The sequence below is a fragment of the Anolis sagrei genome, chromosome 3 (genome assembly GCF_037176765.1).
Source record: "Anolis sagrei isolate rAnoSag1 chromosome 3, rAnoSag1.mat, whole genome shotgun sequence".
NCBI classification, from domain to species: domain Eukaryota; kingdom Metazoa; phylum Chordata; class Lepidosauria; order Squamata; family Dactyloidae; genus Anolis; species Anolis sagrei.
Window position 1 is genome coordinate 102,543,861 of NC_090023.1, and position 18,799 is coordinate 102,562,659.

General features: G+C 39.5%; 1 protein-coding gene across 4 annotated transcripts in view; it reads right to left on the reverse strand.

Annotated features, from left to right (window-relative positions):
- TSGA10 (testis specific 10) overlaps positions 1-18,799 on the reverse strand; it is a 112,543-nt gene that overhangs the window by 13,799 nt on the left and 79,945 nt on the right. For all 4 annotated transcript variants that reach the window (XM_067466826.1, XM_067466827.1, XM_067466825.1 and 1 more), the window contains 2 exons: positions 16,821-17,048; positions 10,669-12,253 (listed from right to left, as the gene is read on the reverse strand). In XM_067466826.1, coding sequence (XP_067322927.1) covers positions 10,669-12,253; positions 16,821-17,048 — 1,813 coding nt within the window. The remainder of the gene's footprint in view (positions 1-10,668; positions 12,254-16,820; positions 17,049-18,799) is intronic.

Consider the following 18,799-nt stretch of genomic DNA (forward strand, 5'->3'; position numbering starts at 1 on the left):
GTACTTAAACATATTTATAAGCCCAGCTTGGACAAACTGGCCCCATGATTGTAAAATGCCTACGTTTGCTTTATATCTCACCCTTCTTCCGAATTGCTCAGAGCAGCATACATTGGCTGGCATCTGGTTGTTGAGCTGCATTAATGGTCACACATCTTCCTGAATCATAAAACAATGGGGGCAAGGGAAGGCAGACAAGACTGGATGGCCCTTGCAGTCTCTTCCAACTCTGCCATTCTGTGGAAATCTGCCTGCTCTGGACATCCTATTTTCCCAATGCCCAGCTTCCTTCATAGCCACTGTCTCTGTGACTATTTTCATCCAGCTGCCACTTTTTACATTAATGTGGTTATGCTGGCATAGTGTGTCACAGCAAGATTGTGGCTGTTTATCTTCTCTCTCCTTACCATACATTCACAATAGACCCTGTGGGGGCAGAGGATGAGGGAGACTGCGAATATTTCAAAGCCATTCTTCTGGGGACTTGAATCTGGTCACTACGCTATAGATTTGGGTAGTGAATATGTGACCCTCTGAATGATGTTAGACTTCAAACTTCAACATTCCCAGCTATTGAAATTAGTTTTTTTTTGTTTTCATGTCTGGAGTGACTTGAGAATCTGCAAGTCACTTCTGATGTGAGAGAATTGGTAGTCTACAAGGACATTGCCCAGGGGATGCCCAGATGTTTTACCATCCTGTGCGAGGCTTCTCTCATGTCCCCGCATGAGAAGCTGAAGCTGACTGGCAGGAGATCATACCACTCCCAGGATTTGAACTGCCAACCTTTCGGTCAGCAGTGAAATCAGTGATGGGAAATAAGACAGAGAATGACATGGAATTGCAATATAACCACATCTGAAGCTCTGGTGTAGATATATCCTTAACGACTTCAAAAACACTGCCCCCCCCCCAATTGTCCATTTACATTATTAAACTAACTGTAACTATTTCATCTTTTTTTTGAAAGTCTTAAGAATGATTAATATAATGCTGAAGTATCACAAAGAAGTTTGCTTTCCTTGCTATAGAATAGTTGCAATGCAAACATACTTAACAACTTTTGGTTTTTGAATAAAGATGGGAAACTTGTTGAGGAGGCAAAAAGATGATGCCTTCCCTCTTGGGGGTTGAGGTGCCCTTTTATTTCCCATCCCATACTCATTTTCTCATGTGCATTCACAATAACATTTAGAAAAATCTTCCACAAGAGTAAACATGGGAAATGATTTTTCCAGTACTTTCATTGAAGCAGGGCAAAACAATTTTTGTTTATAATGGGCAGTAAGTATTAAAACAGAAGAAGAAGAGCTGCATTCTATCTGACCAAACGTTTATCTACCCAAATATTTAGTTTCCACAGTGGCAGATGCTACTGTTCTGAATTGTTATGTAAATATCTGATATGCATGATGTATTTTAATTAACTGGACCAAATTTGGCACAAATACCCGAGACACCCACATCTGAATACTGGTGGGGTTGGGGGGGGGGTTGGATTGATTTCATCATTTGAGAGTTGTAGTTGCTGGGATTTATAGTAAACCTATAATCAAGCAGCATTCTGAACACCAACAACCAACAATAGAACAAAACTTGGCACACAGAACTCCCACAACCAACAGAAAATACTGGAAGGGTTTGGTGGGCATTGACCTTGAGTTTTGGAGTTGCAGTTCACCTACATCCAGAGAGCACTATGGACTCAAACAATGATGGTTCTGGACCAAACTTGGCACAAATACTCAATATGCCCAAATGTGAACACTGGTGGAGTTTGGGGAAAATAGCCCTTGACATTTGGGAGTTGTAGTTGCTGGGATTTATAGTTCACCTACAATCAGAGAGCATTCTGAACCTCACCAAAAATAGAATTGGGCCAAACTTCCTACACAGAACTGCCATGACTAACAGAAAATAGTGTTTTCTGATGGTCTTTGACGAACCCTCTGACACCCCTCCTTGTCACTGCTCTAAATGCATTGAACTACAAATCCTACTATCTCCAGATAGCATAACAACTGTGATAGTTGTGTGTGTGTGTGTGTGTGTGTGTGTGTGTGTGTGTGGTGGGGGAGGGGGTTATAAGCCAACCTGTCTAGGGACTATAGGGTGCAGGAAGCATTCCAAATGGTTTTTTTTCTTGAGTAGCACCCTCCTGCTTGTGTTTCCCAGAAACTAATACTGAAAGCCATACCACCACTTTTTTGTGTGTCAGAAGCAACTTGAAAAATGGCAAGTTGCTTCTTGTGTGAGAGAACTGGCCGTCTGTAAGGACGTTGCCCAGGGGATATTATGCCTGCCTTTAAAAAGGAGGGGTATCTAGATGTTTGAAAATAATATTGTGTATGATCCTTTAGATAACAATGATATTTTGGAAGACATACCACTCACTACATTAGCTTCAGAATGTTAGCTTCATTTTCTTTTCTATAATTGGCTTCAGAACAAGGTAAGACAAATGGTTGTAGACAGAAAAAAATAAGTTCACCATAGACTCGCTCAACAAGATATTCTACTTGCTTTGAAAAGAGACAAATTCTAAAATACTGAGACACCCGTTCAGCTCAGATGTCTTGTTTTCTGTATTCATTATGAAAATATGAGGATAATGAAGTGTTTATAGCACCTTAAAAACTAATCAATTTATTATGATATAAGCTCTTCTGGGATGTAGTTTATTTTGCCAAATGAACTACTAAGTATTTTGATCAATTACTAGTATTTATACAAGTATATGTAATTTAATATAGCACTTCAGGCATCTGAGGATGGGAGGGTGAAAGCATATGACATAAAAATATGTTAGTCTTTTAGGTGTCACAAGGCTCCCTTGTTTTTGCTGACTAACACAGCAGCCTTTCTGGAAAACCTTATAAATACACAACGTTGCCTGTACATGGTGTTCACAATTTTATTTACATATCCCTCAAACCACTGAAATCCAGGTAATCCTAGGTTAGAGGACTCTTGCCAGTTGGCAGCCTGTCCAACTTCAAATGGAAGAACAGAGCACCACTATTAACAACCACATTTTAAACACATTCCAAAAGCAGGGAGACATTGCATTTGCTATTAGTCAGAATTCACTTTCTGCCTCATTTTATGAACTGTACTAACACTGGCATAGATATGAAGGATGGTAATATATGTGCAAAAATACTTCCCTATCAAAATGGCACAGCATAGGCAAAGGATCACAACACCAACTCAGGGTACATAGATTGAGGTGGTTCCACTCCTCAGTCTCCTCCAGAGAATGAGAAATGTTTACCTTTTTGGACTATAACTATCTGAGCAACTGACCATGCAGGCTTAAGGATTCTGGGCAATGCAATGGAGAAAAAAACCCTCCTGTTGGGCCCCAAAATACTGTGAAATTCAGCAGATATCAGTGCAGCAACAATGGGCAACCACAAACTATACCAATGGAGAAATTCAGGTCTGGGCACAAACTGCTTAGAATTTATTGAATCTGCAGTCAGTATGAGAGCTTGACCTCTTAGTTTATGATAAAGACCAGATTAGAAACATGATATCTAAAGAAGCTAAATTTCTTGTCAATATTGTATTGAAAGTTTTTCCAGCTGGTGAGGCTGAGCAAAGGTTCCAGTTGCCTTCAGCCAAAACGTACCAGGAGAGGAGATCAACAATATGCACATACTGAGAAAAGTCCAGAACATATCAGGAGAGGAGATGGACAACATTCACACACTAAGAAAAGTCCAGCAGACTTAACTGTCTGTGGCCCTGAAAATCTAATGCATGTTGACCAGTCCTGTTTTGTTTTTTTACATCCCTTTTTATATGAATAGCACATCTAAAGAAAAAAATGACCTAACTCCTCAAATTTTGCTGATTTTTACACACATTATCAACACATTATTTCAACAATCCAGTAATGTTATGATTCTGTGTGTGTCTGTTGTGGCACCTGTTAACATCTGGAAAGCTAGATGGGCAAGGAAGCAGGAAACCAGATCTTCATTTAGAGAAGGAATTCAGATTATATTGGCTAAGTTATCTGTAGAAATAAGTGGGAGCCAACATTGTGTTGTTGTTTAAGTACTTGACTATGACTCTGGAAACCAAGATTCAAATCTCAACTCAGTCCTGGAAACTCTTGGAGAGGTCACACTCTCTTAGGCAAATACAACTCCCCACCAAGAAAATCCTGTGATAGGCTTGCCTTATGGTCTCCATAAATCAGGAATAACTTTAAGGGTACACAACAAAAACGACATCAAAATGTGAGTATCTTCACAAGTCTCTGCACATGATCAGATAGACTGGGGATTGTGAGTTAAGAATTTTAGGATGAGATCTATTACTGGAGGAACATACTTTGTATCTGGAAATGTTATGGTTGGGAGTCACCACAATATGAGGAACTGTATTAAGGGTTTGAGGAATTAGGAAGGTTGAGAAACACTGATCTAAGTAATGTGCAAGGCTTAGAAGTAGAAAGGGCTCCTATAACTATAATGGTTGTGCAGAAGACAGAATTTCAGCAAGTGCTGTCTGTCACACCAGCATGTAAGCAGGAAATGCTTTCTTCTACATTAAAGAATTCGTGGAAACCTCTGTGTTGGAGACACTTAAAAAAAATTAAGTTTGTCTAATAGTCTGACTTGCCTGTGTTACTATAACAAGGAAGCTTCTCCTAGTTATGGCAATGGTGGAAGCAGTTAGGGAAAAGGAAATGAATAGCTCTGGAAAAGCTAGGTCTTTCAAAAACCTATATGGTTTAATTACATCAAAACACAGCCAATTGGCATAAAATAATATTGTTGGGTTAAACCGCTATGTTTACATCTAGATTTCTAATTTGAAAACTACTGCTAAATGTAAGGTTAAGATGCCTAGAATATTAAAATTACAGAAGTGATCAAGCATATAGCATATTGCTATAGATTGTTTTGAGTACATCATTAATCATTTCATGAATCATGACATACCCTTGAACCAAGCATAACAAAGCAAAGAACACATTTATTATTTATTATGTTTTTATAAATAATGTTCCAATTGCTATCTCTGTTTGCTAACCGAAGAGATTACAAGTCATGTTTAGACATAGTTGATCTCTTCTAAAAGCACCAGCCAAAATTATATAAATTTGAATTAGTTCCATTTGATAGTACCGTATATTCCGGGGTACAAGACGACTTTCTAAGCCTGAAAAATCATCTCAAAAATGGGGAGTCGTCTTGTACCCCGGCATAAATTTTTTTGGATAATTTTTCCCTCGTCTCCCTCGCCCTTGGCATCCCCGCGTGGTGGAGCCTGAGGAGGGAGGGCGGAGGGAGGGAGGGAGGGGGCGAGGAGGAGCGGCAAGCTTCGCTACCAAGCTGGCAGCATGGTAGCCTACTAGGCTGTCTTCACCTTCGCAGGCATTGAGTTGGGTCTGCCTCCGCCCTCCATCTCAGTGTAGCTGCTGCAGGAGGGAGCCAAAGCCAGAGGGGCGGGGCCCCTCGCTGCTCCGCCCCGCCCCCGCAGATGGCCCCCGCCCCCCGGTTCCCACCCCCCGCTCCGTCTTCAACTCCTGCTGCTTTACCAGGCCGGCGAGGGTGTTTGCATGCAAAGCTAGCAGCAGACCAGTGGCGGAGGGGACAGCACAGCATGCAAACACCCTCGCCAGCCTGGTAAAGCAGCAGGAGTTGAAGCCAGAGCGAGGGGGGGCGGAACCAGGGGCGGGGCCATCTGCGGGGGCGGGGTGGAGCAGCGAGAGGCCCCGCCCCTCTGGCTTTGGCTCCCTCCTGCAGCAGCTACACTGAGATGGAGGGCGGAGGCGGACCCAACTCAATGCCTGCGAAGGTGAAGACAGCCCAGTAGGCTACCATGCTGCCAGATTGGTAGCGAAGCCTGCCGCTCCTCCTCCTCACCCCCTCCCTTCCTGCGCCCCCCCTATGACTTCCTCTCAAATATTTACATAGGGTCTCATCCTGTCTCCTCTCAGCCTTCTCCAGGCTAAACTTGCCCCGCTCTTTAAGCCACTCCTCATAGGGCTTGATCTCCAGACCCTTGGCCTGCTCTCTCCTCCCTATGACTTCTTCTCACATATTTATACATGGCTCTCATCATGTCTCCTCTCAGCCTTCTCTTCTTCAGGCTAAACATACTCAGCTCTTTAAGCCACTCCTCATAGGGCTTGTTCTCCAGACCCTTAATCTGCTCTCTCCTCCCTATGACTTCTTCTCACATATTTATACATGGCTCTCATCATGTATCCGCTCAGCCTTCTCCAGGTTAAACATGCCCAGCTCTTTAAGCCACTCCTCATAGGGCTTGATCTCCAGACCCTTGACCTGCTCTCTCCTCCCTATGACTTCTTCTCACATATTTATACATGGCTCTTATCATGTATCCTCTCAGCCTTCTCTTCTTCAGGCTAAACATACTCAGCTCTTTAAGCCACTCCTCATAGGGTTTGTTCTCCAGACCCTTGATCTGCTCTCTCCTCCCTATGACTTCTTCTCACATATTTATACATGGCTCTCATCATGTCTCCTCTCAGCCTTCTCTTCTTCAGACTAAACATACCCAGCTCTTTAAGCCGCTCCTCATAGGGCTTGTTCTCCAGACCCTTGATCATTTTAGTCACCCTCTTCCTCTGGACACATTCCAGCTTATCAACATCTCCCTTCAGTTGTGGTGCCCAGAATTGGACACAATGTAATTCCAGGTTTGGTCTAACCACGGCAGAATAGAGCATGGGGAGCATGACTTCCCTGGATCTAGACACTATGCTCCTATTGATGCAGGCCAAAATCCTATTGGTTTTTTTTTTTTTTTGGTTTTTTTGCCACCGCATGACATTGTTGGCTCATGTTTAACTTCTTGTCCACGAGGACCCCAAGATCTTTTTCACACATACCGCTCTCGAGCCACGCATCCCCCATCCTGTATCTTTGCATTTCATTTTTGACAGAAGTCAAACTGGAAAGCTCTTATTGACCCAGGGTCCCCTTTCCTCTTTTCTGATCTCTTTTCCCCTTCTAACAATTAAACATCACCTGGCTATGTTCTTGAGAAACTCTAAAACAATTCAAGCTGTCACGGTGATTTAAGGATGAAGACATGTCAAGATGTGACCCAGTAAACATGTGCCATGCCAAATGCTACATTTCTGAAGGATGAGGTCCAATCTGCCCTTCTCTTCTGATAGGAAGTTCTGATTATAAAGACTGCTTATAGATAAAAATTCTACAAATGCTTTGCCTTCACCTCAGTACTCATAGTACAAAGCCTGACTTCTATTTGCATGCAAGCTTCTATGCCAACATACATGTAATCTGAACCATTTAAAGCCTGCTTTCATACTTGCCAGCATGATGGAAACAACCCAGAGCGTAAATGAAATTCAAGGGAGGAAGAGCAACTATAATGTCCAAGGTACAATGTCCCTCTCATAGGAACCTGCATGTCAGAAGCATTTGAATTCAAATTACCATATTGAATTCAAATCTGATTTTTTTAAAAATTTATTTGGTGTGCATTGGAAGAGGGGTGGTCTTATACGGAGAGTATATCCCAAACTCTATATTTTAACTGGAAAAATTGGGGGTCGTCTTATACGCCCAGTCGTCTTATATGCCGGAATATACGGTATGTGTGTTAATGTGATATTTAAAAGAATGCTTAATAACTCAAACAACAGAGTTTTGTATTGCTCCTGAAATAACTAGGATTGCAATCTGACACAAAAATGTTGGGGTGAATCCCATTGAATGCAAGTGCCTCTTTATTTTTTGAATAAACATACATGGGCTCAAACCATTAAGTAAAGCTATAGTAAAAATAAGATACCAGAAATTAAAGTGCTGCATCAAAGATTAGAAGAAAGTGGGTTGTTATAAATATTTCGGGCATCTAGTTGCAGATGAAACATCAGGAGAGAATGCTTCTGGCATATGGCCATACAGCCCGAAAAACTTACAACAACTCAGTGATTTCAGCCATGAAAGCCTTCAACAACATATTAGAAGAAAGTATTTCAAAATATCACCTGACTTTATCTGTTAGGTTCATTTCTTTTGAATGTTAAATTTATATACAATACGATTATCAGAGCACTAAAAGAAATGCACGTTCAGCTGAATTTCCATCTTTACAACTTGAAAAGTGAAACCTAAGAGATGAAATAAGAAACTTTGCTAAATGCCTTTTTGAATGTCTCCCTCCCTTTGCCTTCCTTTTTTGCATTTCTAAATCAACACAAATATTATTTTACTGAAAGAGAACATGGAATGAAAACTGTCTTTAAGGGAACCTGAAGATGAAGACATGTCTTTTTGTGTTAAACCTGGATTTCATGATCAGCAAGAGTACCCTATTTGTTGGCAACTTCTGATCCTTTATCAAGCCCATTAATGTTAAAATCTGGAGCTTGTGATGTTATTGTTTGGTCTGCTACTCCTACAATCTCATACCAGCCAGCCAACATAGCAACCAGAATGGGGCATTCTGGGAGTTATTTCTCCCTCCCCCCCTCCACACACACAAAGTAACTGTTGCAATATGTTTTTACATTGTGCTTTATAAGCATTTCAGCAGGATTTGTGGGATTCTTGCATGTAGCTGGACTAAATTTGCATACAACGCATACACAGCAATAATCAATTGAATTAAAGCTACATTTTGTTATAACTGAGATATATCATGGTCAAAGATGTCTTAGGGTGCATTGTGGCCAAAGATGTTTTAGGGTGTGTGTCCCCTTGTAGAATAGGCGCACTTTGGCATCTCTTTGACTGCCATGGCCCAATGCAATGGAATCCTAGGAGTTGCTGTTTATTAAGGGACTGACACTATTTGGCAGAGAAAGTTAAGATCGTGTAAAACTGCAAGGCCCAGGATTACATTGCATTAAGCTATAACAGTTAAAGTGGTGTTGAACTGCATTATTTCTAAAGTGTTGATATATCCTTAGAGCATATGTGTCAAACTCAAGGCTCATGGTCCGATGACATCCTGCAATGTCATTTTATGTGGCCCTCCAGATGCTGTACTATAACTCCTGTAATCCTTGTCATTGGATATCATGATAAGAGCTGATGGGATTTGAATTTAGATACAAGGTTTGTGGATATGACGCCTAGCTTTAAAATGTGCTTAAATCTTTCCTCAGAGCCACAAGTGCTAATGGGTTGCAATTCCCATTATCCCTGGTCCACATGGTGAATAATCAGAAGCTATGGGAGTTGTCTTTCAATAATATCTGGGGATCTAAACTGGGTAAAAACTATAGAGTACCGACCACTATGTAAAAAAAAAAATTGACCCTCTGTATCCATGGATTTTCTGTCCACAGATTCAATAACCCTTTGAAGGCAACCCAAAGGCTGAGGAAAATGGGTTAGACACCACTGAGCTGCCATGGCTTTCTAGTTCTTTTTTTGAAATTTCAGTGTAAATCACATCTATACAAACACACAGGGCAGCATGGGGGCCCGACTTAGCTCTGCCCTGAGAAGCAGATATTTCATTTTGTTTTAAGGATGCATCCAGATATACACAATTTAAGTGGTGAACCCACTGTGTGCTGCATTCAAACATTTTTGGCACACATCCTAGCTTCACTTAAGTAAGCTGCTTTTGGCAGATGGCAAGCTTTTCCATTTTTAAAATTATGCCAAACAACTTTTCAAGTGGGATTATTTGACAAGTGCTTCAAAAAAGAAAAACACATTAGATAGCTCCTGAAATACGGAAAAGGGGCAAGGAAAAAGAGAGGAAAACATTTTTAGTCTCAACCACAAAAGCATTTCAGCTCTGAATGGAAATATAGATAAACCAAACTTATACTTGAAGGAGGAGGAAGGAGAACACTAATGTCCAAAAATAAGTCTCATTTTTAAGACTAGTATCAGATTTAATGTTTTCTAATTTTCCAGGTCATTTTGATAGCAGAAGGAAGGAAGAGGATCAAATTAGATAATAAGATTATGGGCTGTTTTTCAACTCTCCAAAAGTGGCAAAACACATCTATTTGTCACAGCATTTGATTGTCATCAGCTACGTATTTTGTTTTCAGTGTGCTTTGTGACTGGTCACTAAAAGATAAACAGCCTTAACTGCAGGTCTGATCTCTGAGACATGCAACTATTTCATTGAGCTGTAGCATTTCCCATAGGTCAAGTGCTACTATGTAAAAATATGCTTTAAACAATAACAATACAGTATAGTATACAGTTGAGAGTTCCTTATCCAAAAAATGTTTGGGACAATAAGTGTTTGTCATTTCAAGTCCCCCCCCCCCCCCGATTTCGGAATACCTGTATGTTTATACATAATAAGGTCTCTTGGAGATAAACATGGAATACATTTCAGTTTGATATATGCCATACACAGATAGTTTGAAGGTAATTTTATACTATATTTTAATAATTCTGTGCACAAAATAAAGTTTGTGTATATTCAACTATCAAGAGTTGAAGTTAGACTATTTTGGAATTCTGGATAAAGGATGTTAGTCCTGTGCAAGCTACATTACTCTGCAGAATTCAAATGCAAGAAATGCTGCAAAATTTAAACCTCTCATCCACAACAATATTAGGTACAATTGACAGCTACACAACACAAGTGGCAAAAATGCTTTTGTAGTATTTTTGTAAAAATGAGTTCAAATATATCTTAGACACATGAAGATCTGAAGAGTCATCTTACCATGCACTTCAACAGGACTCTGTTTCTTCTCCGAATCTTTCTCTTCATTTTTTAATTCAGAATATTTGTTGAGTTTTTCCTGCTTTTCAGTGACTGTATTTGTGCCACTAATGATGAAATGTTGCAAAGCGGGCTTCCTCGGCAATGGAGGCTTTGTGGTTCCCTGCTCAGAGATCTTTGATTTAATTTTAAGTCCATCATTTGAAAAATTATTGGTATTTACATCTGATGTCTTCCTGACCTCTGCTTTTTCACCTTTTGGTGAAGACACAGGCAGTACCTCTTTTTCTAAACTACATTCTGCGCTGTATCTTTTAGTTTCCTTTGACTCCGGTATGAAGCCATCCCTGTGTTTCAGCGATAAAGATGTGGATCTAAGTTTGACTTGAAAGGGATTTTTGTCTTCATAACTCGTCTGGCCAACACTTGATTGCTGTGGAAGACCAGAGGAAGTCTTACTCATTACTGGTTTTGAATCTATGGACTGGGGTTGTGAGACAGCCACTACTCTGTCTGTCGCTCCTTCAACCATTTCTAATTGTGGTTCAGATTCGGATGCCGGTTTCTTTGTGAACCTTGTTTTCTCTTGAAAACAATCCATATGTGAATTCGTATCCACATCATTATTTAAGGAGCTTTTTGTTTTCAACTGTAAGCTCTTTGTGACCAAGGGATTCTCACTTTCTAAAGTTTCCTTCATATTCAAGCTGCTAGTCCTCGGCCTCCCCCGCGCTGATGAAACAGAAAATTTTCTTAAACTGTAGAGTTCGCTGCCTTCTTTCTCCTCTTTCTCTCCCAAAACTAATCGGCCAGATATTGCCACGCAATGGGTTTCTTTATCAGATTCAGGTTCCTTCTGGATTCGTTTCATTGCGTCTGGAGTCAAGGGAGAAGGCCTCTTCATCTGTGGTGATGAGACTGTACATGGCATTTTGTTGATACTGTTGTCTTCATGATAGGGCAAACTTGTGGAGTGGAAAGTATTTTTTGGTGAAACACTGACATAATTGGTCAATGAAGGAGATTTTTTTGCCGTTCCCTTATTACAGATTTCCTCCAAAAGTGCTTTAGGATCCTTCAGAGCTGTTTTTTCCGTTCTGTCTAAAGAAGGGATCAATTCATTTTGAACTATGACATTCCTATCATTTTTTGATGATGTTTCACAATTCTGCTTACTTTCTTGGTGTAAAATACTGTGTATATCCCCAGATGATACTTTTGCTGGCCCTGACTGCTCTTTTTCTTGGTTTGGAGTAAGATACAGGATAGCTGTATCTTCTTTGGAGGCAGAAGGTGAAGATAATGGTGATAACTCCTCCATAGTTGAATAGTCCTCTAGATTATATTCATTGAGCAGTAAATCCAAGTCAGTAATGGGTGGCAGGATGCATATATCTCCATCTTGGGGAGTTAAGTTATGGTGAAAATCCATTGATATTTCAGGTGGCTGGCCATATGTAATCTCAGATGGAGGCTCTGCTGGTTCCTCTCTTTCACTGATCAGTTCAGGCACCATTTCATTCCCTTCACTTTCATCTTGTTCAAGAGTGCTGCTCAACTCATTTTGAGATGTTGATAGGTTCCTCTGCAAAAAACAAAACAAAAACAAAACAAAAAACACTTTTAAACATCTTTTCTCTACATCACAGCATTCCTTTATTTCATAAATCCAGTGCTAAAAAAGCAGAATCACCAAAATAAATATTTCTCTTCATCTCACTCCATAACACATCCTCAGCCTAGTCTTGAAAAAACCACTACACAACCATGTTTTGAATTGGTTTTGCTTGTTATGCATTAGAAGTTAATGAAAAAAACAAAAACGAAGAATATATTTAATTACAAAATACCGTATTTACTTAAATATAATGCTCACATTTTTGGGCCAAAGGGCCTTGCCAAAACTGGGGTACAATAATCTTAGTACTGAGCCAAAGTCCCTCCAGGAGGTGCACCTGGAGCTCCTCTTTGAAGGATGTCACCTCTAATTAAATGGCAAGGGTTCAATGCTATGAAATCCTGGGATTTGTAGTTTAGTGAGACACCAGCACTCTTTGGCAGAGAAACAAAAAAAAGATAGTCAAACTACAGCACCCAGGATTCCACAGCATTGAACCAAGGCAATTAAAGTGGATTCATTCTACAGCATAGATGCCCCCAATGTTTTCCTTTCCATCGCTAGAAGCTTTGGTGATCTAACACAATTGTTTTTTTTTAAGTGATTTTTTTTTATCAGGCAACAATAGTAATGCACATCTTTTTGGTACACTTTTTGCTGCTGCGCATTACATTCAGCAGCAAATGCTTCTTCTTTTTTTTAATTTCAGGATTTTGAAAATTGAGGTATGCATTAGATTCGATGCATTGGACCCAAGTAAATACAGTAGAGTCTCGCCTATCCAACATAAACAGGCAGGCAGAACGTTGGATAAGCAAAAATGTTGGATAATAAGGAGGGATTAAGGAAAAGCCTATTAAACATCCAATTTCACTATGATTTTACAAATTAGGCACCAAAACATCATGTTTTACAACAGATCGACAGAAAAAGCAGTTCAATATACGGTAACGTTATGTAGTAATCACTGTATTTATTAATTTAGTACCAAAACATTGCAATGTATTGAAACAGCTGCAGGAGGCAGACTTCGTTGGATAATACAGAACGTTGAATGAGCGAAGGTTAGATAAGTGAGACTCTATATATACACAGAATGTGCAAAAGAAACATAACAAAATGTGGAGTTTTCCTAATTTCTATTGATTTGAAGTTTCAGACTATTCAATCCCATCGTTATCAGTTGTAGCAATCTTCCATTTTTTTTCATTCTATGTTCTTCATTCTCACTTTGAACTTAGAGAAAGGTTTATTTGAAAGCTTCTGAGCATCTTATTTGTGTGTGAGGTATTTCTGTTATATCTTCAGAAAAGGCTTTTGTGTAAAATAAGTGTTCAGAATTGACAAAATGCATGAAATGATTTCACAGCAGTTGGTACATTACATTTTCCAATAGTTCTTGCGTTTCCTTGTCTATATAATTGCAATCCATTCTGCCAATTTGCAGTTTGGATTGGGGTGTTTTAAAGCCAGATTTTGTATTCTATAGAGGTACAATTTTCGTTCTGATCTATGGCTGTTGTGATTAAAAAGAAAAAAAAACCCCAACTGGCATGAAACTGAGTTATAACAACCAAGAAAGGGGAGGTGATACACACAACAAAAGATTTAAAATTAGTAGAAGCTGTTAGCCATAGCTTCTGCCCACGTAGGAGTCTGAAAACATGCAAATGTGAATAGATCAATATGTACCGCTCCAGCATAAAGGTAGCAGCACTCCATGAAGTCATGCTAGCCACATGACCTTGGAGTTGTCTATGGACAACACTGGCTTTTCAGCTTAAAAATGGAGATGAGCACCAACCCCCAGAGTCGGACACGACTGGACTTAATGTCAGGGGAAAACCTTTACCTTTCAGTAGAAGCTACTACAAAAAGTACAAATATTTAATATTAAAAGGCAACATAGATCTCACAGCTATCTTAAAAGTTTAGTGGAGCAACGAGAAAAACAATAATGCTATACATCACGTGTCAAACTCAAGGATAGTTGGCTGAATCTGGCCTGCCATGTCATTTTATGTGGCCCTCCATATGCAGGACTGCAACTCCTGCCTTCCTCCTCTTTAGAAATCATGATACAGTAACATCTGGAAGGCTGCTGTTTGTCCTGTTTAGTCAGGATAGTAGGGTTTGAACTTAGATACAAAGCTCGTGCAGATGATGTCAGACTTTCCCCAACCTCAGAGTCACAAGTGCTGTTGGGCTGCAATTCCCATTATTCCCAGTCTACATGCAGGATAATCAAAAGTGATGGGAGTTGTTGTTCAATAACATCTGGGGACCCAGCTTGGGTAAAAACCAGAGTACCAACCGCTATATAAAAAAACTGTAGTTGGCCTGCTATACCCACGGATTCTCCATCCATGAATTCAACGACCCTTTGAAGGCAGCCATAAAGCTGATGTAGCCCTCAAAGAAAATGAGTTTGACACCCTGACAGTATAAACAATCTACTTTCCACAAGGATAAGCACGGAATAGGAAAATGCCTTACACTGTATCTCAGAGACCTTTCAAATATTTAGAAATATCAAGGCTACAATCTTTAACTGGGAGTAAGTCCAATTCAATTCATCAGAAATTACTCTTGTAGGTTTGCCCAGGACTGCACAAATACTGATAAGCATCTTGAGATACAAATAATTATCTGATGGAGCAGCAATGTTAAAACTGTTATATCTATCCCCATTCAAGTGTTTCTCTTTACACAATTACCTGGAGGAAAAATACTGGGCCAGACTCAGTATCTTTGCCACTGTTTCCCTTCACTGTCCATAAGTGGCCAGATGTTTCCTCAATGAATGAATGGATGGATGAACTGGATGGGACCAGAAAGCAGATTTCAACACTGCCTACCATAGGAACGCTTGTATTCAACTCCCTGCCTCATCCCGATGCACCACTAGGATCAGAGAGGCATAATTCTGAAAACGGTCTCATCAACCACAACATGTGCATATCCATTAAAATCAAAAGTTGAAAATATCTTTATTCTGAATTTTAATTTTCTTCTTAATTTTTGTTAATTTTATTTTGTTGTATTTTACTTTGCTGTATTGTAATTCTGGGCTTAGCCTCATGTTAACTGCCTCGAGTCCCCTTTGGGGAGATGGTGGCAGAGTATAAAGATTATTATTATTATTATTATTATTATTATTATTTCCTATATTTTTTAATCCTATTTTCATAGACCCTAAATATTTCGAAGGTTCAAGGCAGTGTGTCTGAAGTGACTCTGCATATTTATTTATTTACTATATTTATATCCCGCCTTTCTCTACCCCGAAGGGGAGTCAAGGCGGCTTACAGATAGGCAATAATTTAATGCCTTAACAACAATATAAAATTAAAATAAACATTTGAATTAAAAAATTAAGACCAAGATTGAAATACATATGGTGACTGTGTGGCCACTCAATAGCTCTTAAACTTAGCAGGGGAAATCTCAGTAGAGTTTCTGTCTTCACTGTAAATGAATTTTAAGTTCTGGCAGAGCATATGCACATTTGAATGTTACAGCAAGCTGGAGATGCAAGAGCTTCCCAGCATGCTAAAAGTCAGCATGCTGGTACAGAAAGACTGCCCGTTATGAGCCTGTAAGAGATCTGAGATCTTCAAAGCAGGCCCTATGTTGTATCCCAACATCTAATGAAATTAGGTTGCTGGTTATCCATAACAGGGCTTTCTCTGTAGCAGCATTTTGACTGTCTATCTCCCAACACAAAGTTAGGTTGATCCCATCTTTCAAGCTTCCATGGGTAGCCAAATCAATGCTGGTCCACGCAGTATTAAATGTTTGAAATTGTTGTTTTAAAACTAGATTTTATAATTGCTTAGGAGATTTTAAAGAATATTTTAATATGTTTTTAAAATGCTTTATCTTTGCATTGTTTTAATAGGCTTTTATTTGTTGTCAAAGGCTTTCATGGCTGGAATCACGGCGGGTTTTCCGGGCTGTGTGTCCATGTTCCAGAAGCATTCTCTCCTGATGTTTCGCCCACATCTATGGCAGGCATCCTCAGAGGTTGTGAGGTCACAACCTCTGAGGACGCCTGCCATAGATGTGGGTGAAATGTCAGGAGAGAATGCTTCTGGAACATGGCCATACAACCTGGAAAACGCGCAGTGATCCAGGTTTTTATTTGTTTGTGGGTTAGGAGACAATACAGAAATATTGTATTTTGCTGACAAAAACCACACTGGGATCAAATAACTTCCAGCAATCAGTTTCAGGGACAGTTTCAACTTTATGACCATTTCTCTTCCAATATTATTAATGTAAATAATGTCAATTTTGATTTTTCAGCTTCACCTTTCTTTCTGGGAAACTTAATTATATTCAGATTCTTCCCCAATTAAGCATGAGTGACAAGAAAGTAACAAAAACCTACGCTTTTAAATGAAACAGCACAAATCAGGAATAGAATTAGAACAAATCTAGGAAGAAAGAGTATCTATTTTTTCAAACCCATCTCTCTCCTTTTCTCATTATCTGGCACACAAGCACACTTTTTTGAGGAAGAGTCAATTACCGAAGGAGGTCTTCTTGTTCGGCTAGATCTCTGGTTCCTTGGTTTTACTAAAAGCTTGTGCTTGGCAGCCGAATTATCCAAGCAAGAAGAGAACTCAGGTGGAGTGTCAAAATCAGCAGGAGGCGAGAGACTGCAATCAGATGTTCTCAGTGTTATAATTTTAGAATTTGGCTCCTGGGGAAATAGCTGGCTCTCTGCAGAATGAAATCCCAAAGGACTTGAAATAACCTATGCCCCAAAAAAGGAAAAGAAAGTGTCAAAACATGGGAGCAAAATAAAGCATGGATGTTTCTAACAAATATAAAAAATCTATTTTTATCAGCACTGGAATTAAAATTTATTGCCAATGAAATCCTCCATTTGTCGCTGTTGCTTCACACTCACCCTATTTTTTCTCTTATTCAGGGGTTAATTTTAAAATTGGAAGAAAACATACTTTGTAACTAGCTATTAAAAGTATCCTTCATGAATATAAATCAGGAAGTGATGTTAGTAGCTTCTGATCTGTGTGAACACGGACCAAAATAAACTGGCTTGAAGAAGTAAATCTACATTTTAAAATGACAGAATATTTGGTGGAACACAGCACGAAGGAAAACCATGTATTATGTTTGCAAAGCAAAATAAGAAACTAGGTTTACAAGGCAGTTAGCACACATTTCAAAGTTCCAGGCCTAAATACCCTAAATACCCTGTCTGATCTTGGAAGCTAAGCAGAACTGGCCCTAGTTAGTCCTTGGATGGGAGACTGCGAATGAAGACCAGGTGCTGTGGTCTATATTTCAAAGAAAGGAACTAATGGGGCCACCATATGCTAACAAGTGAATTGAAGGTACATATACACATAAACACCTAATAATGAAGAACTTGCATGTTTAGATTTTAATAGAATAGAATAGATCCTCTTATTCTGAAGAAGTGAGTTTATATCCACGCAATTTCAGTTATGTATTATTTTCAACCAACCCTTTGGTGCCAAAATGAAATTAAAGAGAACATTATTTTGCTCATCTGGATCAATGCTGCAAGCAGTGAAATTTACTGGGGGAAAAACATTATTAATAGTGAGCTATACTATGCATGATGTATTGTAACCCAAGAAACTGTTCTGTGTTGGTGCAAAATCCATTACCACTAGGAGTGAGGCTGAATATACACCACCATATAACGAAATTTTGAGAATGCAGTTTAACTGTATTGAACTGCATTATATGGCAGTATAGACTCACATAATCCAGTTTAATGTAGTTAAACTGCATTCTGAAACAGCATTATTTGGCAGTGTAGATCCAGCCTGCAATCCTCTCCCCCTTTACTCCCCTTCCAGGAGTAAGGTGGCCCACTCCTATATGTGATATACTAAGGTGTTTACTTCCACTCATATATTTCCTAGTCCATAGTGACCATGTTAATGCCACGTAAATTCATATAAAAACAAAACGAGAGCAGAACTTCCAGAAAACACATTTTCTAATGCTAAAAATACATCAAAGGGGAGGGGGTGATGGAGTTCTGGCAAAACATCAGGCACCCCCTCTGCCATTAACCTCAATAGGGCTGCTGGGGAGAACTTAGACACACTTCAAGGGGAAATTCAATGTGTTGAAATGCAATTCCCCCTTGGGGTTCTTCAGCTATAAACAGACAACCTGGAGCCTCTTTATTGCTTTTCCATCTGAGGAAATTTTGAAGGAGGAAAGATGACAAACAGCACTCAACACAGTGCAGTGATGGGAGGAGAAAGCAGTACAAAGAAGGATACACACATATCAAGAAGTATACAACACTGTTTTATTATATGGACCACTGACCAGACCCATCCCTGTACTGTTTGTGAAATCACAACAACAGTAACAATAATAAACAAATACTGTTAATTAAAAATGGTCAGTCAACCAGCCTACTATTATTTCTATGAGACATTAAAGCCAGTTCTGATGAAGACAGTTTATTTTTTCTGTCCAAGAAGTGCAGGTTTG